This window comes from Trichoderma harzianum (assembly GCF_003025095.1).
Source record: "Trichoderma harzianum CBS 226.95 unplaced genomic scaffold M431scaffold_3, whole genome shotgun sequence".
Lineage (NCBI taxonomy): Eukaryota > Fungi > Ascomycota > Sordariomycetes > Hypocreales > Hypocreaceae > Trichoderma > Trichoderma harzianum.
In genome coordinates, this window is record NW_020209251.1 from 217,299 (window position 1) to 243,476 (window position 26,178).

Genomic DNA, 26,178 nt, shown 5'->3' on the forward strand with positions numbered 1-26,178 from the left:
CAAGGGGAACCTTTAGTGTGGTCGTCATTATCAAAATTAGAACATGCCACTACCGTGCAGGCCAGCCGACGACAGTTTTCTTCCGTGCCCCTCGATTGGCGATCGAATGGCGTCTCGATCATAGAGAACGGGAGGAGGAATACCAGCCATAGGAGATCTAAGCTGGCTAAAGGAATTGCCACCATCGCCGTACATGTCAAGCGGGGGTGATTTGATGCTGATGGATCCCTCCTTTCGGCTACGGCTGCCTGAACGGAGACGTTCGTTCGTCTTGGTCATGCGGCCAGAAAGGCTGCCCTCTCCGAGGCTGCGGCCGCGATTGTGGGCCTTGACAGGCGGTTCGGGAGGAGGAATCACCGGTACCATGCCGTCATTTGGAGCGGCCATCATGGGTTCCTCCGTATCGGTTTCATCCATGACAATCTCAATCATACCCGAGGCCAACGTTCCAGCAACGGGCGGCTGGCGTCGTACGTGTGGCAGCGGGGGCGGAGGGGGAGGAGGAGGCATAGCTAGATGTTGCAGCTCCTTCAAGAAAGTAGCGGGCGCCGAAGGAGGGGGCGGTGGTGGTGGGGGCACCAGGTTGTTCACTTGCCGGCGCCATTCTGTCTCAACAATGTCATCGAGGCCCCTGCCCTCATTCGCACTCCCCTTTCTCCCGAAACGAGTTTGATGAGAGGGTTCCTCAGGGATTGGTGCCGACATGCTTCGCGGAATCATGGGTCGAGATGGAGGTTGATAAGTTGTTGACGGCAGTTGATAGACGGTCGATGGCAGCAGTGTCAGTGGCTGCTCCTCCTCCTGTTGCTTCTGCTGCTGCTGTTGCTGAGGTGGTGGTGGTGGCGGCGGCGGCGGCGGCGGTGGTTGATATTGTCGTTGCTGTAGGTCTTCTTCTTCCCTCTGCACCACCTTCTTCTTCTCTGTGTAGTATTGCGGAGAGTACCCTGGTGAGCTTTGCGGGGAATACTTCTGGGAGAATGTTGCGGGCACTGGTGGAGGGGTGAGGTCTTCATACTGGTCATCGTCCGACCGGAGAATGAGTCTCATCGCCTTGGGAGTAGCAGGAAGGCCGATGTGTGGTCCATTTCGCGCATACATGCTCCTCGGAGGTTCTGTTGCAGAGCGAGGAGGGAGGTCATCCGGGAGTGTCTCATCCTCGGCCTCCACCAGAATCGGAGGAAAGCCAGGAGATATCTCGCTTGGGTGTGGGATTTGAGGACCCAGTTGTCGCTTTGCAAGAGACTTTCGACGCTCTTCTAGCTCTCGTGCGGCCTGCTCCTTTTTGCGCTGCCTCTCATCCTTCATTTTCTTCAAGTCGCCGGCGTGCTCGGTAGATGCAGCTCGTATGTGTACAGTGTGGCTCAAGTCTATTGGGGCGGCTTCTCGAGATTCGGTTGGCTCTCTTCGTCGGCTTTCCGCGTATTCCCGTCGACTTACGGCTGGAGAATTGATGTTGTGGCCAACGCTCCTGCTGTGCTTGGCTCTGAATTCTTCTTGCGCCTGCATGGCAGCTCTAAAATCTTCCTCATCCTCCGATCCCTGATAATGCAGAGCTGTCGCCGACATTGGCACTGGCGAGGGTGGTGATCGCGGAGCCGATCGGCTCCTTCCACCCGTCTTACCCCTTATTACGCTTGCTTTCCGAATCGTCAGGGGCTCAACGTTGTTGCTAAAAGTTTGATTGCTGAGGATGGCCAAGTCTTCCGGTGACATTGGTACAGGGGACGTGGGGGATCTTTTGGCCTTTGTCCAAGATCTGGCTGAAGCTCTACCGCGCTCTTCTGAAGGATCGCGCGACTTGGCTCGCCGCTCCCGGCTGCCATGGCGACCGGCAGACACATCTCTCATCCTCTCTTTGCTCCTCGTCCTGCTTCCAGCTCTCCTTGAGTAACTCTGAGCCGCCTCCAGGCTATGGATATAATCATCCCTGTGCCGGGGGTTCGATTTGTGACTCCGGCCAGCGCTCGAGGTGGATGTAATGGAGCCTGCCACAGATCCGGCAACAGGAGGACCAGTGCCACGACGTGTCCGAGATGGCCAGTGGAAGCGAGTAGATGAGGCGGCAGACTGATCAGGGGACATGGCGTCTGTCGGTTGAGCCAGAGGCTGCAGCTGCAAATGCAGATGCGAGGGAATCCGATCACGGGAGCCGTTCCGCTGCGTCGAGTGGACTTCCTGTAATCTGCTCATGATGGTATGATCAGGAGACGGTGGCCGCTCTCCCGAGTACCCCTGAACGACACGTTGATACTGGTCTCTCATCATCATGGGGCTGGCTGTAGCAGCGCGCTGCATCGCAAGACCCGTCGTCATATTGTCTTGAGTGGCGGACGACTTGCGGGAATGGCTCGCCCGCTGCGGGGGTGCGTCAACAATTTTCGCGATGTTATCAATGGGCTTTAGAGTATTCCTATCAAGAGTGGCCTCTCCAATGGATGGTAATCGGCCACGATTGAAACCCTGGACGGGGCGAGCTGATGTTGGCGTATTAAATCTACTATTGCCCGATGGCCGAAGAAACGCAGTCGCAGGGTCAAAGCCGTTTGAGGGAGATATGGCCGATTCAGCAATAGGTGTTACTCCGGCCGCGATAGGTGTTTGGCCGCCATCAGCCTGCGAGTAAAACTTGGACTTTTGATTTGGGTCTCCAAACGACGTGATCAGCTTCAGCGCCGACGCTTTGGCGACACTGCGCTGAGGGCCCCTCTGAACTCCTGGGGGAGACAGCGGAGGGCTCAACATCTCGGGGATGCTCGGTGTGATGTTTTGGAAGTTGAGCTGAGCAGCTGATGGTGAAGTCCAAGGCTCCGAGGATTCTTGGTCGGTGCAGGCAAAACAACGAATCGCCAGCTGTTGCTGACCGTGCTTAACAGCCCACTCGCCCCATTTACGCACAATGGCAGCTTGTCGCTCCCAGACACTTGGGAATGCCACGCAAGTGAGGATGAGAGCCTCCATGTATCTCTTATGCGAGATGTAGACTTCAATGGCATCATTGTAGTCACCCATGCCAAGCATAATTGTCACTGCAACATGGATATCGCCGTTCTCCAAGAGGCGTTGGACGTAGACGCGGCCGAGCTTGTGCTGAGATGCCTGACCACCGATTCCGCTCAAGGCCAGCAGCATCCAGTCTTGAGACGTCATATTCTGAGAGCCAGCAGCCATGATGTCTGAATCGATATCGCCCAACCACTTTGCGAGCAAGATGCGGTTTGCCGATCCTGCGGGATAACGACTCATCTCATCGCGAATCAAGTCGTCTACTTCCTTGTTCCATCCGAAGATGGTGCTGAGCATCTGTCGACGCAGATCGTCATTGGTAGGATTAGTTTGGCTTGCGGGCATTGGATGTTTGTATGGAAGATCGCTTAGGCGTGAGCGAGTGTACTTGAACAGGTCCTGCACCTTGGCATCATCAGGGCTCCTAGGCACCTCGTGTCGCAATCGAGATGGGCGATGTTGTCTTGATTTGGACGAGGCCAACGACGGACCACTCGTGCTAGGAAGCGTGTAGCCCATCGAATAATTGTCCACGTCCCGCCGTCCAACTGTTGAGGTTTTCAAGGATGAACCAGCGGAGATGTATGTCCCCTCAGTCATTCCTCGCGATCTCAGTGAGCCAGCCTGTCTGCCGGGTGTGCGGGAGCCTGCCGAAGACTTTGACAAGGATGAGTGGCTGGAGGCCTGGCTGCCTGAGTCATATATTTCGTTTCTTACTTCAGGTGCGTTGCGCTTTGCCAGTCGCTGGAAAGGGGATAGGTGGTCGTCATCGCTTTCAGAGATGCCCATCTCAAGAGGGACAGAGCTAGACTCGGACTCTGAGGTATGGATGGTCGTTGCGGAATGCACTGATCGGCCCCCCGTCTCTTCTGAGGTGGGAGGCGATGGTGGGAGAACACCAGCGGGGTGTTGTACGTTTGCTACCATGATGGCCGGAGAGTTGAGGTCAAACTGCTGCACAGTATTGTTTGGTCCAATGGTAAAAAGACTGGCTCCAGGACCGTAGACGGCCAGGCCTTTTACATGCTCAAGGGTGGGAATGGAGTCCTTGGTGACATGCTTGGTCCTTACGTCCCACGAAAACGTTTCGCTGTTTGATAAATTAGCACAAAACCGCCAATGGAAGGCAGGCCGCCGCGCTATTAGGCTGTGGCCAGTTTAGAGGGGCATACGAATCTGAGTACTGGATGATACGGCCGTTCTTGGACCACCCCATCCAATTAGGGCCAGACAGGAAGTTCTCGTTCCTCCGGAGCACTCTGACCACCTTGGCGGGGTCGTCGGCGTTGTACGACTTGGCCACACTCCAGACCCGCAGGTCGCCATCGTGTGTCTGTACAGCCAACATATCTGACTTTTGCCTCGAGGACGACGCATGCCAGGAAAGGGTGACAATAGGTGATGGGCCTCTCGAAGTCGTCAAGTTATGCAAGATGGTGAAGCGAGGCTGCAGAGTGGCGACTAGGAGTGATCCATTTTGGTAGCTGAGGTTGGTTGGTTTAGTACATGACAAACACATTGCGTCCAATGGTGATGATAGCTTACCCGATAGCAAAGGTCCGACAGTCAGATGAAGGAGCCAATGCCGTTACTGCAATTTGGTCAATCGTCCGAGCTGAGATGTGCTCGGATGTTGTTGGTTCAAAAAGGATAATGTTTCCCTGCGTGTTTCCTATAAGCCAATATGTTAGCTAGGCCATGTAAGCCACACGAGGATGATGCGGGTTCTCTCACCAAACGCAACGTTTCCGTTACGCATCCACGAGGCGACTGTAAGCGTCTCGTACGAAACAAAGCGAGATATCTCATCGCCAGTCATCAGATCCCAGACAATGGCGGTCTGGCCGGCGTCATAGCTCACGACAAAACGGCCAGCGCCCATTTCGCTCTGGGTGTCCACGGCAAGAAGTTGAACATCGTCAACGTGCCGTGTGAACCTCCGATCGATAGTGAGAGTATCGTGATGACAGCATACTATTGTTGGCCCTTGAGCATAGAGGTAGATGGCTGCCGTGGCGGCTGATGGGATAAAGTATCTGAGGTCCTTGATGTTCGGCATTTGTGCGAATTCCGGCGGTGCTGGACGGCCCCGTGCGGTCGACGATTTGCCGGACCGGTTGGACACGGTCTGGATATGTGACGCGGAAGACATGGCTGCGGTCTTGCTATCGAGGCTTCCACGATGGCCAATTATGTCAAGTCCGAGATTATATTGGCCCGTTTAGTCGGCCTACACCTCTGCCAGCGCAGAGGCAGTTTCGCTTCCAACAAGATGCGAAGCACTCCAAGCCCGTGAGACAGCACCAGCTTCGGTGTCACAGTCCTGTCTCCAGGCCAAGGTCCGACTCTCTTGAGAGCGTTCTCTGGGGTGAGCCCACAAAGTGGCGGCAAGCTGCGGCGTTCTTTAGGTATCAATCATCACATGAAACCCAGCTCCTGTCTATTCCCGGACACAAGCCACAAACACTGCAATTCACCAGGCGCTTGGTTTTCTTTCGGGCCACCGAGGATGATGGAAGATTATTATGCTCGGGAAGGAGGAATGTCGAATTGGTCGAGGACGGACAAGATGTGAGGTACGATGTGTCGTCGAGGGTGGTTTGACGATGCAAGGCTTGGCCGTAGTACTCGTAGGCCACGAAGTGAGGTTGGAAAGAAGAAGGCTAGACAGGCTAGCGAAAGAGGGCAGCGTCACGGTTTTGCATATAAAGAACAAACTTGTAGGCAAGAAGAATGACGGTTCTCTGTGATGTGCCGGGCAGCGTTAGGGGAGGGGCTGATCTGATTAGCTCGGCGCTTGTTCGTGCCGCCTAGGGGATGCTCCTGTTTGGAGGATTGGGAGTAGTAGGTGATGCAGGCGGATGCAGGAGAAGTTTTGGCTTGATGCGTAATGGTGGTCACGCTGATGGAAACAAAGAAAGACGTTACGGATCTTCCGTCTGTTCTCTCTTGGTCTGTTCAGGCCTTGTCTATCCTCCTCTGATGACCCTTGGCAAGCTGTGTGAAACAGCACAGATGGGAATGGCGGGAGGGAAGGAGGAGGAGGTAAAAGAAAATATCGGAGCGGCCCAAGTGCAAGAACGGCTACTTGTAAACGACGCACAAGCAACCTAAGACCTGTACATCCGGTAGGGACATGCACCACTCACGCACGGTGAAGGTCGCTCCAGAATATTAGATGGACATGGACAGGTTGGAGAGGAGGGTTGGATAGGTAGGTAATAAGAGCAGGCTGGGGTGTGATGGGTCCGATGGAGAGTAGCCAGGCGAGCATGGCGCCTATGCGGCCGTGGTTGAGGCCTGTCAATGGATGGGGTTGGCTGCCATATAAAATTAGAGTGCAAAAGCTGCTAACGGCCGTCTTTGGGATGGAGCGGATACGGTCCGGCAGCTAAGGACCGGCCAATGCGCGTCGACGCAGCCCAGGTACATGCGCATGCCGACAAGATACCTGGGCTTTCCGTGTTGCAGCTATCTGCAGCATCAACGGCTGGTAAATAGAACATGCTGGCCATGTGCTGCTTCGTGGTAGTGGTACCTACCTCTCTCGCTACCGACGGCGTGTAGCGAGCAGAGAGTAACAGGTACAGACGTCGTTGCAACGCTGCCATCGCTTCCATGTGTCAGGCAGCCTTCTTCGCTTCTTCGTTTTTTTTCTTTCTCCCCTTCCCACTCCGTTTCGTCCCAACCAGCCGCCGTAAGTTAGGCTCTGCGTCTGCTACGCGCGTGCGCCCGCGGTGGGCCCAGCTAAGCAGTGAGGCGAAAAGGGCGGGCGAGGCAATGGCGATTGCTAGTCGCCTCAGAGTCAACTGGGACTGGGAATCATGGGCTCTCAGATCCTCGAGGCGGACGAATTGAAGACAGGTGATGTACAGGCGCTAGCGGGCCATGTACCGCTGCTGGAGTAGAATCCCTTGTTGAAGCCCCCTGCTTAGCCTCTCAGGCTGCCCGCGACCCTTGCCAGACATTTGGATATGGGCCTATCAAAGCTTCCAGAGGCATCGAGGTGTCGAAGAGCTCTCGACTTGAACTGCGTCGACTCCGTATCCCATGTCATGTCTTGCCCGGAGCAACATTTGTAAGTGAGTACGGAGCAGTCTTCGTAACAGCACCAACTGATACGCCTGCGCCATTAGCCCTCGTACTACGTCTAGCAACCGGGGCTCTTCTCTTACCCCGACTTGCGGCGCCTTTCACCGTTGCATCGGTGGTTCCACGCTGGCGATCTGGCCTCTGTGCGAGGGCCGGGCCTGGGTGACTGCACGGTACCTTGCAGCCGTGCTGTGCTGTGATACCAGTTCGTTCGCGCCCGCCGCAGCCAGACTGAGCCCTGGCCATGGTTCGTCCATTCTGCTTTGCCACAGTCGATTCGATTCCATACGATGCAGCACTTCATCGCCACAAATCATCAGCATCTTCAGGCCCTGAAGTTGGGCCTTGGAGACGTTCGAACCAGAGGGGGGGCGCCCAGATGCATGGCTGGAGCATGGCTGGAGCTTTTGGCGATTTGGGGCTGCGGTCCAGAGTGGGGCGGCCAGCGCAGGCGCTCAATGGCAAGAGCTGTCGAAGCGCCGAGGTGTGTCGCGCCTGCTGATTGGGCGCGCCAAATGCAGGTGCGCGCCGCAGCCTGGCCAATCGGCGGCTCGATCACGCCTGCCTGCAGGGGTCTAATCGCTCAGTCCCGGCCGCTAAGACCGTTAAAGACGCCGCCCAGGATCAGGGATGCAAACCTCATTCATTCATCTTGAGCTTGAGAATCGCGCCGAGACAGAGAGAACAGACCACAAAAAGAACAAGACTGGACACACTGAAGCTCGGCTGTGTGCTAGTCCGTCCCGCACTGTAATTACTGTAATTACTGTAATTAAGCAATCGCATGCAACGCAATTCTGTGCCTCAGCCACAAAGACGAGACCCGAACAACACAAGACATAAGACGGACACGACACGATACGATACAGCTTCCGAGCCGCCGCCCGTGGTCATGGCATGGCACGACTCTGCCGTCACAGCAGCATCAGATGATTCACGACACGGATTTCGGCCTACCAAATCCCAGAGTACAAGTATCGCAATTTCGTCCAAACTCCGTTCAACTGCTAGCCTCCTCTCAAATCGGCGCGCTAACAAGCTTCCCAGCTCCATGTCCGTCGGCTCCGCAATCACATCTCCAAAGCCGGCTTATATCTAGGTATATCTTGTTTTCAAAGCAACCCCTGGTGCGGACTCTTTCTGTTACAGCATCATCCTAGTGAATTGGCGTACCCGGATGGCCATTGAAACGTCTTCTGTTCGTACCTTTGTCTGTACACAGTGACGAAACACTTGAGGGCACACGTGCGACATGCTTGGAAATGTCTTGGAGTCTTATCACGCCTTCGTCCAAGCTAGCATCCATATCAGCCTCCTCTCTCCACTTGCAAGTCTATTCTCCTGCATCAACGCTGCTGGTAGACTGAACTGCCATTGTACTACATACAGTATTTACCCACCTCATCCGAGGCCACTACAAGCACACGAAGGATTCTAGACATGCGTATTCCGTATATATCACACAGCTAGGCACCCAATATATCCTGGTACGGAGTAGTGATGGCCCCATGAGACATAGGCGCCGGCTACACTGGTCCCTTGGGCGACCAACAGCAAGTTTACTCGATTGGGAATATCTTGAGGCCCAACAACAACAAACCTGTCAGCGTATATGACTCTAGTCTCGCTATTCTTTCCGCACCCTGTCGAACTGTGACCTTGTGACGCAGTATTTTTTCTTGGCTTACTATACTCAGTTTCCTCTTTGTCATACGCAATGTCTACAGTCACTATCGCCGGAACGCCACTCGCGGGATACATTCATCAAAGGTCGTCAAGCATGGCACGGCCACATTTTATACTCCGAGACAGGGCAAAGTGGCCAAAGCTTCTAGTACATAGGATACTGCTGCCGCAATGAAATAATACGCACAAACCGCTAATATTGGCTTCCCCTGGTGTTCCAATGCCCATTCATCAAATCAATCTGCGACGTCCACGAATACGTTGGGATGCCAAGGTGTCTTCCGAAGTCTTCTTGAACAAGGATTAGAATGGAAGCTGAGGGGGGTCCGTTATCGTCTTGTCACACCAGAGCGGAGAGTATTGAAGTGCGGTGAAGCAAACGAGATCAAGAGCCAAGGTATCCATGACGTGAAGTAAGAGTCCGAGCCACCCTTGCCATCCCGCATGCCTTGGATGGCAGCTTGTTCCTGACCCAGCCGGTGACTGGCATGTCCGGTTTCGCTTCAATCATGACGAAGTACGAACAAGAGTCTCGGTTCCTGACCTCGTGGCTCAAGCCCTTTTCCACCAAAGAGCAAGATCCAATTCTATCTTGTCTCGTGTAATAGTGTCATAGGATGAGTAAGACTATTTGTGCAGCATTAATTCTATCCAGATTTTATTCTGTATTTGTGCAATAGACACTTTAACATGTTGTCTGATGAGCTCGAATAAGTCAACGACTCCCAGCCCAGGTGGCTCTTGTAGAACATTACTCATTGTTAACTGAACGGTAAAGAAACGTCAAGAATACATTCCCTTATTGCTATAGGTTCGATGAATTATTGACATGTCCTATCGCCACATTCGTTACCTATGAGGTGAAATGCAAAAGCAAACACGTTTGTAAAGAGTAAAAGGCCATTCGAGTGATTTTGATGCTTGATTCCATTATCTACATACATGTTTCGCCAACTTCTTGTCACGTCTCGACAGCACGAGAATTTGTCAGGCACAAGTAGACACTTGTGGGAGTATACCAAATCGTCAAACTACTAATAGTATACCGCTGGTGAAACTTTTAATGAGTAAAGCAATAGGACGGATAATGTTCTTGGGAATAAGGGTACGACTCATGGTTGATAAATGTCAAACTTCGCAGGGAAGAGAGGCACGCGATTTCGCCGTCACTTGAACCATTTCTCGCTTCTATCGGCACATTCAATACCCAAAGTGCTCAAGACCTTGATTCTATCCAGCCCATGGCGCACATTCTGCATTATCGACAGTGTGGCCCTGATGTGTTGAACAAGGAGGTGTGAGTGATGTGTGTAGATCCAAGTGCTGCTCATGCCAGCAGCTTGTCAAAGATTAGGAACTAACTATACAGTATAGGCTGTGTCTCCATCTGAACTTATACATCTTCGTATATGCAGTTTTATAACATAAGCATAGCAGATTTCTTTCAGCAGTTCAGGTTCCTGCCTTCTGATACTGGAGGAAATCTACTCGTGATGTGATATAATGTGAGCCTTTTTTTTTTTCTACAATACACAGTCCATGATTTATCGACGTTTTATTTTATCAGTATCTTGACTCTACACGCTTTGAGAGTTGGTTCAAAGAAAAGGGTGTGCCAAAGCCTTAATGTAATGGTCTATAGAATGAGTTTGCTTGTTGAAATGATATAAAGTGATATATTATGTTCCTGTCTAATGCCTCATGAATGGGTATACCCATCTTAACGACATCAGGCGATTAGCTATGAGATATCTCTTCCTCAACTGGTTGATGGAGGGGGTGTGCTCGCTTCTAAAGATGGGCAACAATAGATGAAGGTCCCTTAATGGCTGGTTTCGTTTCTCATTTCGAATCTACGATAGAACTGGCGTGATGACCCCAACTTGCTCAAAGTCCAGATCAGTCTGGACGCGGGCATCAAGAAGACTAAGATAAGTGTATAAAGTGATTTTACGCAAAGGACACAAGAGTGTCACACATCATATCAGATATCACCCATTAGAGCTGTGAATCCACCTCCATGGAGTGTCCATATGAAGAGTGTAGCTTCCAGTTTTGCGTTATTAAAAGAGAAATTATCAACCACTCATTACAACACTCGGCCACAGGAGAAGCTACTGGCTAACAATTGGCCAGAGTCCGAGGCTTTCAGTAGATGATTCTGAACAATTTAGCTAACATGTGATCAATCTCGGTAGCTTGGGTCTAACAAGACGGCCTTGATCAATCACAGCGGCAATAATGACAGCGGCATTAGTTACCGCTGTGGAGGCCTTCGCGGACATTGTGCGTATGTTTTCCTCCTCAACTAGGAAGGCCGTGCCTTTCCCCCCAGGTGTCGTGATCTGAACTTCATGTCCTTGGATAGCCCTGTGCTGCCGATTAGGTTGCATCTGTGACCTTGACGACTCCTTCAGACGGAGCTGAGACGGGGCTGTAACCTATAACATGTCGTTTTCCTGACATCTCATATTGCTGAATACGATCGATGCTGCAAAACCACGCACGCAAACTTCATGTCAGGAATGGGAGTGTAAAAATGGGGGATCGTTTTACGGTTGGCGCCCGCCCAGTTCCAATCACATCGATTCACACGCGCATCACACAGGGCGTATAATTAGAACTCCATAGAAACGGGCCTGTAGGTACTTTGAAAGGCGCCTCACCAGCATCAGATGATATGGGGAAAGCTGGGCTTTTTTTCCCTTTCGCTAAACGCGGCCACTTCGAATACATTTCTGCGTCACAGATTACGACGCCGCAATGAGCAATGAGCGATTGTATTGGCAATGGGCTTTTTCGACTTTGCGTGGTTTAAAAAAAGAAGATGTGCCCTACAAGACAAACGATACGCCAGAAATGCAGTGACTCAGCGTTCACGTGGTTGAGTATTTATAGCCAATGGGCGTGCAGCATGCATGCAATTGGACGACATGTCCGCGACGAATAAGGTGGCAGTACAGCATCTCGACAAACCTATTGGCCAAATCCGCCGCAAACCCCCAGCAAGTTCCCTCTTTGACACTCCCTTCTAAGCCAAGAGGATTCGGGCTGTGATAGGGCGGGCGAAAAGAAGAGGAGGAGGGGGCGAAAAACGCTCAGGAAGAATTGCTGACGGATTGGATGGACCTTTTTTTTTTTTTTTCACGTGTTGTGACTGTGTGGACAGAGGATTTTCCCGAGGGCGAACGGTGGCTCAGCAAAAAGAGAGTAAGAGAGAAGAGGAGGGCAGACTAACAAAGATTCCCTCCCCGATGGAGAAGTACAACGTTGCTATCAAAAGGCGAGACGAGACGGAGACGGAAACAAGAAGAAAAGAAACGCCAATCTCGGGGTCAGCCGGCCCTTCTCCCGTACGGATTATCTGGCCCACAGCGAAGGCCCGTACCGTAACCTTGCTTGGAAGGCGGCCAAGACATGGCTGGTAAATAGGTAAAAAGCAAAAAGAAACTCATTTGTCGGGGAGAGGGAGAGAAACATCCGGAAGGGAAAAAAGAAAAGTGTATTTTTGCAAAAAGTAACGACACCCCTCTCCCAATCCTAAACCACGAAAAAGCAAAGGAAAAAAAGCAAGCCGGAAACACAGGATTCTCGCCAACCCTGCATATGCAGCCCAGACACACCCACACCCAGCAGGAGGATTATGCAAGCTCACCAGCACCTCAAATCACCGGTGTGGCACATCCCGAAGCCCGTGTTTTGTATCGGCGTAATAAAGTGGTTGCAACACACACACACAAATAAACGAATGAGTAAGCGTGCGCCGAATGAGCGAGGGCTTACTGTGTGATCAACCCAGCCCAGCTTATCACTGTCTCAACGGAGAAATAAAGAGCGCAGCAATGAGAGACAAGAGAGAGAACACGAGAAAAGATAAGCCCCCCGGGGCGAAAAAGCTCACGGTCGCGCAAGTTCCCGTTCCCAAGCTTTAGGTTTGCGTCTGTCTGTACACCGACATTATCAGCTGTAACGCACATATGTAGGTGAACCCAGCTGCTCGCTGCATGCAAGGGAAAAAAAGATAAAAGATAGAAACAGAGGGAGAGAAGATGCATACAGCGAATATGTACTCGTATATGGCCACGTCAAATCACAGCAAAGAGTGCAGCCGCACGCAATTTGCCGCGCTGTCCATTCATGTCCGAGTGCTGCCCCCCCCCTCCGATCGATCGCGAAATCGTGCTTCATGTACATCGTACATTAGACATGCAACCCATCTGCACGTTCGGTGGTTGTTATCACACATCAGGCAGCCCTTTATTTCATTTACTGGCCGCCCTACATGAAATAGTAGACCATTAAGATTAAAAGAAAAGCAAAGTATTAATGTTGGGCAGTTAATCTATTTTTTGTTGTTTTTTCTGCCACATCATAAAATCCCAATGAGCAAAAAGCAAAAAAGCAAATAAATGAGATATCACAACTGAGGTTCGAGACACGACGCCCTGCATTGCACGTAGATTACAGCACAAGCTTATAGCGAAAACCATACAACCACTAGCCTACCGTTTTCTCAGCCCGCCCAAAAAGCATACCTCGTAGCGATCCAACCACCACCGCTCGTTACATTTTCCATGTTCCCTCTCTGCGACAAAATCCAGCTATCAATTACGAGTACACTTTACTTACTCCGCACCTGAGTAAAAAGAAAAAAAAAAAAAAAAAAAAAGTAATTCTCAAGTCATGATTCACACGCGCACAAACCCTCCCCCCATGTCACGCACCCCCTCAAGTCTAACAAATCCTGTTGTTGTTTTTTACTGTCTTAATTATTATACTTTTCTATTCGCGAACTCGTGCCTTCAAACCCAAGCCCTCAGATCAATCACCAATGGGGCCCTATCGAATCACACACACCCCTCCCATGTGACAATAACAACACAAGCACGCAGCGAATAGGGCACGTAAATGCGAAAAAGCCCCCGGCGCCACCGAGTCGCACTGCATTGGGTCGGTGAGCGAGCCAAACCACCCCCAAGTTGATTGATCCGCCCGCAAGCCTCTGTGGCGGCCTGCGCGTGTGGTGGCAGACGGTCACCGACTTTCTGTCCGTGTACAGCGCACCGTTTATGCGTTTGCGCGCGAAAGAGCGGCGCTGAAAGATGCTAGTAGTACTGTAGTCATAGTTAGTGTTAGTGTGCCAGAGCTGAAAGTCGGGGGCGGCTGGGCTACGAGAGCCGGTGGCAGCAAAGCTCGCCCATTGCCGAACGTCCCCGAAGGGCATCTAAATGCGGTCAATCGGAAAATGGCGTTCTGGCTCCAAGTTTACGCCGTGGCGCTCACTTAATGGCGGATAGACACATGGCAATACAATGAATCATGAATGGCAAAGGCGGAGAAAGGTATTGTGTGTGGAAAGTAGAAACTAGTATTGGTAATAAGGGGGTATCTTGTAAGAAAGAAGCTATCTAAACAGTTGCTATGCTAAAATGTTTCCCAATGTGCCGAGTCCGTCTGTAGCGGAGGGCTTCCCAACGCCAGAGTATGTATCTAAAGTAATGTGTCCCAATGTCCCGTCGCTCATCCTTGTGGAAGTGGGTATCCAGAAATTCCCATTGGCTAATGCCCGCTATGATTGATCGCTAAAACCCAAAAGCCCGATAAAAAACAAATGAACTCCGATAATGCCGTCGTAAGAATTAAATAGTAGTAAAATGAGAAAGGAAATAAGGCTGTCGTTGCGACGATCCCCTAAACCAAGAGGGGGTTGGATATGAAAATGATCCGGGTATCAAGTGAAGGTCCAAAGTTGCAAAGGCTTGTGAAAGAGAAATGGAAGAAGCCGTGTTGGGCTGACCCAGTTTAGCCGATCTGGCCGCGGTAGTAGAAAGTGTAGAAGAGGAGGGAATGCCTCGGTGGTGGGCGGGAGGATGAGTCAGATTAGGTCGGACCGTGGCTCTCCCGTCGGCATCCCGATTTTCCCCATGAAAGCGCCGCAAATCAATTCATATTGATAGCGCACTTGGTGTGGGTGGCTGTGCTTAGACCACAGCCGGGTCTGAGTCGTAGTAGAATAGAAAGAAGAAAGTCGTAATGTCATGTACACCATTCAAAGGTGTGTTGAATCTATTAGAGGCTGTTCGTAGAAAGCCGGAAGTAGTAGTGAGAAAGAAAGAGCCTTTGTTTGCGCCAGCGCATGACCCGCAGAGTAAGTTGTAGATGTTTTACTCGGAAATGGGAGTCATGGAGACAAGCTTGGACTTGGGGCTCTTCTTGGCGCTGGATGCAGAGCGGCTCTTCTTCTTTGAGGCCTGCTTGCGGCGCTCCTTCTCAAGCATGATCTGGCGCATGCACTCGCGCTGCAGAGCAAGCTTCTCTCGCTGCATCTCCAGGACCTCGGCGTCAGTCAGGCGGGGAGGAGACTGCATCATCATGATGGGAGAGGACGAGGCGCTGGAGCTGGCAATGCTGTGGCTGTCACTGTCGAAGGGGTCCGACAGGAGAAGGTCGTCGTCGGAGAGGAAAGAAGTGGCTCGCTCCTCGCGGTCGAACTCGGAGAGAGACTCTCGCCTGGGCCAGGAGGGAAAGGCGCACGAGGCATCGCGAGTTCGAAGGTTGGAGGGGCTGATATCGATGGCGGTAGACATGGTGCTCACGGAGCTGTATGAGCTGTATGAACCGAACATTGTGAATGTGTTTGTGTGTATGTGAGAGAGATGGGTGTTATGGAGTATTGTTCCAGAAATCTGGGGTTGAGATGGTTTATGTATTGATAAGACCGGTTGGTGGAGTTTGCTCGGCTTCTGTTGATTGCTATTGTGTGTGTGTGTGTGTGCTTCGGGCGTTACCGTGGGGTGGTGTGGATGCAACGAGGATTTTCCGTCAGTGATGCCGAAGGATGGATGGATGTTGTTGTTGTTGTTGTTTGTTTGCTGACTGCTGAGCAGTAGAGTAGAGTAGAGTAGAGGATGGAGAGTGGTGATGGTGTTTATATTGGCAAACAAAGGATGTTTGTGATGGCGGACAATGCAGACCGAGCTCTGGAGCCTGGAGGGAGCAGAGGCACTTATATCGACTCATCGTGGGCGGCACATGTGTGAATCATCTGGGAGAGCCGCTCGGCGCTGGGGCAGAAGGGGGGAATGGTGCAAGGGAGCCATTGTCATTGCTTTGCCGGGCTGGGGGTTATCAAAAGCAAAGTTGAGAGGTTGCAGCAAGCCGGTTCCGCCCACCCCCCTCCCCTGCCGTTGTGCTGTTGCAACATCACCTTGGGAGATTTCGCACCCCCCACGCCACGCCGCTGGGCTGGAAGACATGGACAAGGACATCCGTGGGCCACAAGCACCAGCACCAGCACAGCACAGCAAAACTGCCAGCCCTACTAACGGAGAGGGAACACCGTCGCACACACAGCACAGAGCAGAGGTGACACGCAAATGGCGGTGTTCCGCAACTCGGTTTTTGACCGCCACAGCCCAGCGGTCTGATTGGACCCTTGCGTTGCGAGAAGCGGCGAGCTGTAGCTGTTGCGTGCGCAGTGCTGTGCTGCGCTGGCCGTATCGTGATGTTTGTGTATCAGCACCGCACGCTTGTGTCATCCAGGTATCAGCGCGGAGGGATCCCGTATCATCTTGCATCCCATTGCCCATCCTCATTCTCATTCCCATCCCTCATCCTGCTTCTCACCCTCAGTCAGTGTCAGTGTCAGTGTCACGGAACCTAGCTCAGCCCAAACCCGGCGCGGCGGCAACAGCAATTCAACCGTTCACCCAAGATGACAGACAGAGACACACGCTTGGCTGGGCGGTCCGGGGAAACACCGCGCTCGTTCCTTGGTAGCAAGCAGGAGGACCGAGCGCCGTCCGAGTCGCAAAAAGCAGCCCCTCGCAAAAAGAAACCCGTGCTGCCGGGGCTCGCTCGGAAGGGGCGTGCTCTAGCTGGTAGGCTCAAATGGGCTGGCTGGGCTCTGGCTCTCGCTCTCGCTCGGGGTACGTACCGGCCCAGCCAACATCAACATGGTTACAGGTTGCATCTTGGCCTGTCAGTGTCAACGGCGGCGCATCTCATGCCCTACTTGCTACTACTACTTGGTACGTGCTGCTTGGTATCGCCAATTTCCCCCCATGTCTCTCATGCCCCAGCTTTCCAATTACCCTACCAGAGACTCCCTTCACCCATGCAAAGTGCCTTCGTGTCCTCCCTAGTCGCCATAACCCGCCGTTGGGCACCGGGGCACACCGCCCCAGCTTTCCGGTCGGTCAGCCAGCAGGGAGCCCTGGAGGCGTCTGAGACAACAAAGACCAGCGCCAGTTTTGCCGACGGATGGCCTTCCCCGGCATTCCGTTTTGCTGGATCTGCCACTTGTCTCGGTCTGGGGGAATCGGAATCGAGCAATCGCTGGGTGTCTCTCGTCGCGAGCTTGCTTTTTCCTGTCCTCCCTCGTCCCCTTGAGAAGGGATGCTAGCAATCTGATAGATCGCAAAAAAGGGTAAATCTCATTTTGAGCCGTCGTCGGCGGATGGCTCTTCCGCCGGCCACTACTGTGCGTTACTCTTGATACATTTGAGATTTGATGTTGTTGTTGGTTACCTCAGTGGTATTAGTATGGTAACACTAATCTACCTCCTGCTTGTGGACTCAGACAACAAACGGCATCTCGTAACCCGTGTCGTCTAGCAAGAAAGAAGCAAGACAAAAAAGATTTGATATGTTTTAATAACAAGTAGCGCTTACCCAAGCAACCAGCCGAAAAGCAACCATGACAGGAGGAGACCGAAAAGTAAGAAGCAAAACTCAAGAAGGCACATACCCAAAACGGACAGACAGGCTCCTCGTTACAGAAGGAGGATGAGATGATTACCGTCCAGGCAAGGTAGGTGAGATGAATTAGAAAACGGGCCGCGACGGAGAATAACCGTGAGCACACAATAAACATTACGGAGTAATACTGGATGGCATCATCCCCCAGCTCAGCCCAGGCCGGCAGAATGGAGTAATGGACAGTGGCCGCGATAAACTAACGGAGGCAGCACATCCCGTGCTCGAGCACCAGGCACTGGTTGGGCAAACCAGCTTGAGTGCTGACTGGACTGAAGTGCCACGCAAGGGTTCTTGGGCTTGCAAAGTTGGGGGGAGCAGCCAGACCAGCGCACTCAGCGCCACTTTGGGGGTGGACGGTTGCTGGTTACGATACGATATACGTGGACTCGTAGCGGGCCGACACTCCCCTCGAAGTCTGAGTCGTAAGTAGCCCAACTGCTTTGCTAGAACGTCTCCTCCTCGTCTCAACTCTCGTAAACGCAAGCACCAGAGGCAGTTCGTTCCATGTACCATGACGGCGATACGGAGTCGAGTCCTGCCGCCTCCTCCAACCGGCAGGTCGCTAACGTCGCCAGCTCGACAGTTTGTCGCCAGTCATGCCGCCCTTTGCTGTGGCTGCCCGCCCACCAGCTGCGTCTGCGCCATGCCATTGGGCAAACTGTCCAGGCGGTCAAGACCTGTGTCGCAGCCTGATCGTGGTCCTCTGATCGCAAGCAACCCATACGAGTACACACGTACATGATAAGGCACTCGATAATACTGTGGTGCTACCTGGGCGGCACCTCCATCGTTTGCCCCGGTAGTGCTGGGGGGGAGACGTGTGCCTGCTAAGGCAGTGGGTTTGGCGGTAATGCGATGAGGTGTCCACGACGATTTGGGAATCTTTTCTGGCCGCTGGCGCCTGGACAGCTTTGACAGCTCACCGTGCTGCGAGGGGAGACGCCGCCAGCTGGCCGTTTCCCCTCATGAGTCAGGCCAGTCTCTGGTGTTGTTTTCTCGTGCACCGCCATTTCCCCCCTCATCGTGAGGCAGGCAGGCAGACAGCCCAGCCATATGTCGTAGTCATCATCCATGGTTCCGGGAAAAATCGAAAACGGCCACTGCTATTTCTGGATGGGGGCCATCTCGCCATGCCCATGCCATGCCCATGGCTGTGCGATGACAGCACCGAGCGAGCTTTCGCAGTCAGACGAGACACGCCCCCCGAGAGCCTGACATCGGCGCCTCTTTTTACCTGGACAAGCATCCTTTCTATTATTACATTTTCGGGAGTCCGGGGGCAGCTTACATACTCGCATCATGTTCGCAAGGCTGTCGTGATCCTACTGGTTATGAGTGCTACTGTACAGTCCGATGCCACGCCGACCCCCATTTTACATTATCTCTCTATCGGGCTGGAATGCCGCCGCCTCGGCACCCAGATTTTTTTACAGTCAGATTCATTAATCTGGCATCCCGGCATGGCGGACCCCCGTGCTACGTAGCATGCCTGCATTATCTAGGTAGGCTATCACCTCCCAGTCAGCGTTCCAGTGTATCAGAATACCCTCGAGGAGTCGTACTTTGGGAACAGTACGGAGGTACACGTGCTACCCTATGTCTGGAGCACGAAATACCGAATATGGCACCTGGCTGCTGGCTGCCCATCTACTAAATTACACGATATTGCGGTTACCATCCACTTGGTCAGCGAATGCACGTACTCATGCAATCTTATTCCGTAGCTGCCGTCGGGCACCCTCCAGTTCCGTCGAGTCTCGAGTATTCCAAAAAGCTTCTCTGACGTCAGTCGCAGTCACACTGGGCCAAGGCTCACACAACCTGTTTTGGCGTCACGACATGACACAGGCACCCTAACCTCTCGCTCCGACCGCCGGATTGCTAATAACACGGAAACTTCCATCGCGGCAATCAAAGATGCGTGTGTACAGCAGAAGATTGATTTCCAAATCTTTGTAGTATTACTCATTGGACTTGCCCGATTTGAGTACACGCTTGTTCCGTGATTCCCAATATTACCCGTAAGGCGTGTAGATCCCTTGCCAAGCTTCTTTGCTCAACATCGCCGCCGGGGCATTTCCAGAGCCGAGGGTGGGCTAGGGCACGGAACCCGCGCATCAACCACCGATAGGGGACCAAGGTGAGAAGGTCAAATTGAAAAAATATCAACAAAAATTTCCTCCTTTCCCACGACTTACACAAAACCCTTTACAAAAGGAAAATTTTTCTCTTTTCCCCTCTCTCCCCCCAGTCTGCCATGCTGGCCGTGCATAGAGTGGGCTCGGCATCTCGCTACTGTATCTGCTGGGTGGATAGGGCGTGCATAGAGTACGATACATGGATCCTGACTTGCGTGCAGTGCGGTCAACGTCCAGTCCAGTCCGTTATCTATCAAGATGGAGTCCGACTCAACTGCATCTTGCAGCATGCATCACGCACTGCATACATCTCAGCGATACGCACGCACAAGCTCTGACCGCTCCTGCAAGATGCACCTCTGACATACGCGACACCACACCGGGTCCCCCCCAATGGAAACAAACTAGAGTAAGGTAAGGTAGAGTAGAAGTGCACACCGCACGAGCACGACTCCAAAACCGCCGACTCGATGCTTCTACCGCTTCCGTCGCCTAAAAGGCCCTTCTTCCAGCCAGAAGGGAAAAGGGAGCACGGATCTTTTCTTTTGATGGAACAGACTTTTTACAATACCCAGTAGCTTAAATTACTTAGCACGCGGAAAATCGTCCAGCAGAGCAGAGAGTTTCTCCACTGGCCAGGGCCGGCCCGGATCCCTAGGCTCCTTTTCTGCTCTCGTTCGCCATCTCTTTACTTTTTTGTGCTTGCTGTAGGACCCTTGGAGGGCGGTATTCCCGGCTCTCCACTCCCGCGGACCGGAACCAGCGTCTCTCTTGTCAAGCAAGACCAAGCAAACCCCCGTCTAGCCAGTGTTCCAAAGATTCTTCGGTGCCTTTTCGTTTCAGATCAGTGCAATCTTATGGTTGGGTCCAGGGGTGTTGATGACCATCCTTGCTGCTGCTCCCATGCAGCGGAATGCTCGATACCGTGCCCCGGTGAAGGATTAAAGGGTATGTAATGCTAAAACTAGAGCAATCCATGTCTTGATCTCTCTCTCTCACTCACTCTCTTTATTCCCCGGTGGTCTAGCCCAAACCAAGCCAACGGCATGACAGCTGCCGTTTCCAAGTCTAGTACTGCATTACCCAGAAGGGTACTCCGTAAACGGACGGGAAGAAACTGGCGAAAATTTTTCTTTGCTGGCTCTCGCTCTCTCTATCTCACCCACGGAAGGAATTTCTCCGTACCACATAAGCCACATGTCCATGTCGATATCCGTTGATTACTATTGGAATTTTTGTCTTTTCAGCGACAACCGAGATGGAAGGTTTCCTATTTTCCCGAAAAGTACCCCGTAGGCCGTTTACAATTCTATCTTGCAGGCTCTTTGACCACGGAGACGCTTGGTCCTCGGTATGCTGGGATTGCCAATTGCTAAATTAACTCGATCAGGTGAACATTGCGCTGCTTCACGTGCATGCCTTCGTGGAGCCCGATTTCCAACAGATTTCGGGCACCAACCCAGTCCACTTTGAGGTGGGATTTTCATCTTCCGGAGATGGAGAGGGGGGGACGATCAGCGACACACACACATGCGACTCCATCGTGTGCTGTTTTGCTTTGGCGCCAGCCCTTGTCTAGCACCGACGAACGGGGAACAAAGGTGAAGAAGGACCCCTAGGAGATGTATGAATCGCCAGGACGGACACTAGTTCGTCGTTACATAGACACTACGGTCCGTTTCCTCGACTCCACCAGAGAGGTTATAGCCAGCTGTCAGCTACCTTAGCACATGTCCGGAGTCATGGCAGCGAGAGCCGGTCCGTCTTCATGGAAACATTCTGCGGAATTTCGAACATTCTAAAGAGTGGAGCCAAATTTCCCGTCCAGTCGGCAACGAAGTTCGGCTTTGAATGCCTTGACAGCTTTCTTCACGCCCGGCTAAATGGCAGAGCAGACTCGCCCGTGGGCGGGAAAAAGAAAGGCGCCACGACCACACCGAATCCGGCGAGAAACTGAGAAAACTATCTATCCTTTGGCTGGGCTCCAAGTTTCAATGCCTGGTCAGTGGCGTCTGGGACTTTCTCGGTGCTCGGTGCTCGCCATGATGGCTTCTTTTCTTTGTCGCGGCTGATGTGAGGTTCGCAGAAACTTGCGAGCTTCTCAATGCTGAATAACTACCTTTCTTGTGTTTGCGACGCCATTCCCACGCGCGGCTCATTGCGTCACCAGAGTACCCATGCCTCGGTCAATATTGAACGGTTAAAAGGCGATGACTGTCAAAAACCCAAGGAAAAGGATCAATGCCCTTGGTGACAAGCACGAGCAAGAGATCTCGGCTGTCCCGCGGGTAAAGAGTTCCAGCAAGCCGACGGCTAGGCACCGAAATTTGGCCCTTGACATCCGCTCGCCCTAGTAATTAAGAGCCATGTGAAAGAGACAGAGAGAGCCCAGTCAAGGGTTGGCGCGGACCGCCGTCTTGGTGTGTTTCCTCTGTTCCCCGAGGCCGGTAAATGAGACGTCTCCGGCTTCTTGGGAATTGGGAGCAAAGTTCGGGTTTCGCTCGGGTAAACTAAGATGAAGAAGCAAAATGGCGTCAAAATGAAGGGGAAGGGAGAGAAGAGAGGGAGGGGAGGGGAGGGGAGGGGTGTGTGATTGCTGCCTCGACGCTACGACTCAAGTCCCGAGTTGAATGAGTAATGAAGGCTGTCCTAGTCGGTTTCGAAAAGAAGTTGGGCAATGCTACCATGGCCGGTGCTAGAGAGCGGCACGCCCCTAGCTTATTCATCTCTCCCCAGGAAATTTGACAGCCCGGTCCGGGTTTACCCCAAGCCACAATGGACAATGAAACCCAGGGCAAAAGCAAAAGTGTGGCTTGGTCCTTGCAAGATGCTAAGTAATCAAATCCCGTCCTTTCTTCAATGCCCAGCGCATCCCCACGTGCGGCGCATCGGCGTAGCGTTCTGGGCTCCGTTCAATTTCTCGGGAGCGCTTCCCCGGCCGCGGGCCCCTGCTTTTCCCAAAAGACAACCTTGAAATTCACGACATGGATCGTGGTTTTATCCGCTTTAGGCATGTGGACGAGATGGACGAACGCCTTTTTGGAGCACGGGTCCCTTATTTTGCTTTGCTTTTTTCGTTCAAGGGGAGGGTTTTGTTAGATCCCAACGCCATGGAACGTCGCGAGTCGCGCGGCCCCTTGCATGTAGCATCTGGGAAAGCTGCCTTGTGGCCAATCCCAGCCTTCCGGATCGTGTCCCGGTGGTTTAGTCTTTTGTGATAGGTAGTAGCTGTCTTTGCCTCTTCTTTACGAGTACCCCATTTACGGTAATTGTTAGTCTTGTTCGCCCTTTAGCAATCGCCGACCTCAAAAGCTGTCTCATATGATAACTCATGTTTTCTCGTTCTCTTCCCCTGAAGAAAAAGCGACATGTCGTGCAGGAGAGAAATGAAATGGCCCAGCTGCCTGGAGCACGGCGTTAACCAGCCGTGAAAACCGCATTCTTGGGACGACTGAGCAAAGAGGCGAACTGGACCCCATCACGATGTGGAAATTGGAAGAAGCTATTTTCAAAATCGGTCCCAAGAAAAAAAAAAAAGACCGAGATGTCAAACAAGGTAGCCCAGCAGCCCAAGATTTCTCTCTCCCCAAGCTCGGTCCGCCGGCCCTTCCAGGGGTTTTCGATACACACCCTCTATTTACGGTCCCGTGTTTCTGGGTCCCGCGTGCGAAAAGTTCGGCGCTGTTTCTTCTCACCGAGGACCTTTTTTTCTCTTCACGCTCTGTTGTTGGGTCCTGGGTATGGATTCCTAAATTGCCTGCAATAACACGGGTCCCCCCTGGCGCTTTTAAAGTGAGGTCCCCACAGTTGGCCCGAAAACTTGGGTTTCTTTGCGCCGCGCTGTCGTGCCGCGGAAGCACGCCCGGGGAAACCGGGGAGAATCCGGATTATTACACGCAGGCGTAGGAGATTCTTCGGGTTCTGCCTGAGGTTACTGAGTATCCATTGCAATCGAGGCGAGGGAAGAATTATGCGGGGAGGAGAGAGAAAAGGGGAGCCCTTCTTAGTCATTGTTTGGAGTCGCTTTTCCCAATTGGAAACAAAAGGCGTCATTGGTCTAGGGGTTAGGATTCAACTCTTCCATTTGACAATTGAAAAGTTGAGGCCCGGATTCGAGTTCCGGATGACGCATTTTTTTGGTTTCTCGACACAGCGCAACCATATCACTTTTTTTTTGTTCCTGTCTTTGATCGAATAGTAATTGATATCCATGGATGTTTATAACGGTGTATTTACGTAGTTTACAAATGGCACAGAGGCAATTGTTCTGGCAAAGTTCATCAACACACGTTCGTGATAGCTCACCTACCCGGGATATAATCGATGCAATAAAAACATGTGGAGTATTTTATTTCCTCCCTGCTATGTCCACGGTGAAAGAATCGTCTCTGTGCTCACCGTTGGGACGGTATTGTGGCTCTCGTTCCCACAGTCTATCCTTTCAAGTGGAAAGGGGCCACTTTCTTCTCCCTCACCGGGATCCGTATTGATCAACCTCAGCATCCACTTTTCGGTACCAGATTGGAAGCCGTGACGGCTCCAATACGGACAGCCAAGTACAACTCCACTGGCCGTGCGCCGGCTGTCGACCGTCCATGCTTCTGCTGCTAGGCTAGTATGTATGTAACTACCGGCTTCCGTATGGGGACAGTCACACGCACATCCACAGAGCATCGGATGGCTTGCATGGCTCTCCCGTGCCCAGATGGCGTCAGGCACAAGGGGCACTAAATCGGGACCACAAGCATCTCGATTATGCAACACAGAGGAGTCACATGTCTTTCCAGCCAGGTGGTTCGTCGGAGCCCGCCCAGACAGAATGTATATGAAAACGGGGCAAAGTGGCCCCCAAGGGCAGTATTACCTATGTATGTACTTGTTGTATATCTGTCAAGCAACCCCAGAAAACCAGACGCCAAACACCGCTGCCTATGATCCAAGTTGCGGGACGTAAAACGGCTTTTGTGCCTGCTCTAACTGCGCAGGGCATCTAATCGATTCCTCATCTGGTCCATCATTGCCTCCGCATCTTCCTCGTCCTCCTCTTCCTCCGCCGCCAACTTCTCCGGCTCGGGGATTGGCGTGGCCGGGAGGGACGGCTCTTGCTTGCCCTTGAGGACCTCGCCCAGGATCTTTTCAATCTCACCCTCGGCCTCTTCATCTTCTCCTAGCATATCCATGTCTTCGGGCAGCGACTCATCAATCATCTCCTCGATGATGCCGGCCTTCATCAGCTCGACGCTGAGTTCTCGCATCGTGCCGGATAACTCGGGCAATCGGATGAGAGTGTTGACGTCCTTCATGATGCCGACGCTGGCTCGGATAGACCCCTCAATCTTACGAACGGCAAAGGCTTCATTGACCTGCATTTGCACCGAGTTGAGCTGCGCCTTCGAGGTGACCAGCCGCGCCGACGTCTTCCGGGCCCGGACTAGCTCGCGCGCAAAGTCCCGAACTTCCTTCTGCGCCTGCTTGGCTCTCGTGGGATCTCGCTGAGCGCGCTTGTCTGCTTGTACGATGAGGTTCTTGGTCTTGATCTCGACCTGCTTGACCTGAGCGATATCGCGATCGAGTTTTCGGACGTTGGCTCGGAGCAGAGCGTTGCATTTCCGCATCTATTGTAGATTGTAAGTCCATGGCCGACGAATCTAGATGGCAAAAATCTGCGACGCAACAAAGCGCCGTACCTGCTGCTGGGGATCCGGCTTTACGAATAGGGATTTAAACGTCTCCATGGCGATGACGGGAGGATGGCTGCGCACGCTGGCTCGCGGCCCAATGCTGAACAAGACGCAAGGTCGCAGTCTATCTCATCCGCAGAAAGAAGCACAAAGACGGCGCTGGAGGAGCCGAGGCCTTGGCCGGATATGCGTCGTGACGGGAATCTCTTATCTCGATGGAAAAGGTTCAAAGACGGTAGCCTTGGGAAGACGGACTCGTCACTCGTCACTGGGTTGAGGCTGGGCCCAGCCACAGTGTGGCTTGAGCCAGTCCAGTCCGAGCATTACCCCGCCGCAAGCTCTGATGAGTTGTCGCCGAGAAGGGAAATATCGCAGCACAGCAAAGTATTGAAGCGAATTGACCAAGTCAAAAGGGAGATGCTATGAAGAATACTGAATTAAATTCGGTTATTCGACGGATACGAGAGGATTGAGCGGTTAGAGTCTTTCTATGATGAGCTGTAGTGCCCTGAACCCTCTACATCTCGTCACTGGCCTGGAGTTGAATTTCAACCATGCTGACAAGCTCCATGTAATCCGCTGTATCTGCTCATACAAAGAGCTGGCGTGGCGCAGATGCGAACACGCTATGGCAAATGCAGGCGTTAGCGCGGTACCTGCTGTACGCATCTGCCGCCGCGCTGGGGAGGGGTACCGCCTCATCGTGCCCCTCATCAGCCCTGCCGCCAAATCTTTTGCCTTCTGACGCTTTCCATAACTGCCTTGAGTCGTTTCACTCAAACTGCTGTGCTCCTGTCCAGCCTTACCTATTCACTTCC

The 26,178-nt window shown here is 52.6% G+C and overlaps 5 protein-coding genes and 1 non-coding gene across 6 annotated transcripts; 2 read left to right on the forward strand and 4 right to left on the reverse strand.

Annotated features, from left to right (window-relative positions):
- Positions 1-36: 36 nt before the first annotated feature.
- M431DRAFT_478951 (hypothetical protein) lies at positions 37-5,155 on the reverse strand (the record flags this gene model as incomplete). The annotated part of the gene is made up of 4 exons (XM_024915730.1): positions 37-4,093; positions 4,176-4,487; positions 4,549-4,675; positions 4,738-5,155. 4 exons carry the CDS (start codon positions 5,153-5,155, stop codon positions 37-39), a joined length of 4,914 nt encoding a protein of 1,637 aa, XP_024777007.1.
- A 7,892-nt stretch (positions 5,156-13,047) lies between these two features.
- M431DRAFT_528311 (hypothetical protein) lies at positions 13,048-14,005 on the reverse strand (the record flags this gene model as incomplete). The annotated part of the gene is made up of 5 exons (XM_024920734.1): positions 13,048-13,059; positions 13,317-13,382; positions 13,411-13,417; positions 13,486-13,525; positions 13,639-14,005. 5 exons carry the CDS (start codon positions 14,003-14,005, stop codon positions 13,048-13,050), a joined length of 492 nt encoding a protein of 163 aa, XP_024777008.1.
- Positions 14,006-14,945: 940 nt separating this feature from the next.
- M431DRAFT_478953 (hypothetical protein) lies at positions 14,946-15,407 on the reverse strand (the record flags this gene model as incomplete). Its single annotated transcript, XM_024915731.1, has 1 exon — positions 14,946-15,407. The coding sequence occupies one exon, from the start codon at positions 15,405-15,407 to the stop codon at positions 14,946-14,948; it is 462 nt and encodes a 153-aa protein (XP_024777009.1).
- A 1,315-nt stretch (positions 15,408-16,722) lies between these two features.
- M431DRAFT_504900 (hypothetical protein) lies at positions 16,723-17,549 on the forward strand. The gene is made up of 2 exons (XM_024918539.1): positions 16,723-17,258; positions 17,311-17,549. The coding sequence occupies exon 1, from the start codon at positions 16,898-16,900 to the stop codon at positions 17,183-17,185; it is 288 nt and encodes a 95-aa protein (XP_024777010.1). The 5' UTR covers positions 16,723-16,897; the 3' UTR covers positions 17,186-17,258; positions 17,311-17,549.
- Positions 17,550-23,725: 6,176 nt separating this feature from the next.
- On the forward strand, positions 23,726-23,810 carry M431DRAFT_t46. Its single transcript has one exon. It is a non-coding gene; the product is annotated as a tRNA-Gly (tRNA).
- Positions 23,811-24,652: 842 nt separating this feature from the next.
- On the reverse strand, positions 24,653-25,414 carry M431DRAFT_78826 (hypothetical protein; the record flags this gene model as incomplete). Its single annotated transcript, XM_024922749.1, has 2 exons — positions 24,653-25,294; positions 25,367-25,414. 2 exons carry the CDS (start codon positions 25,412-25,414, stop codon positions 24,653-24,655), a joined length of 690 nt encoding a protein of 229 aa, XP_024777011.1.
- Positions 25,415-26,178: the final 764 nt, after the last annotated feature.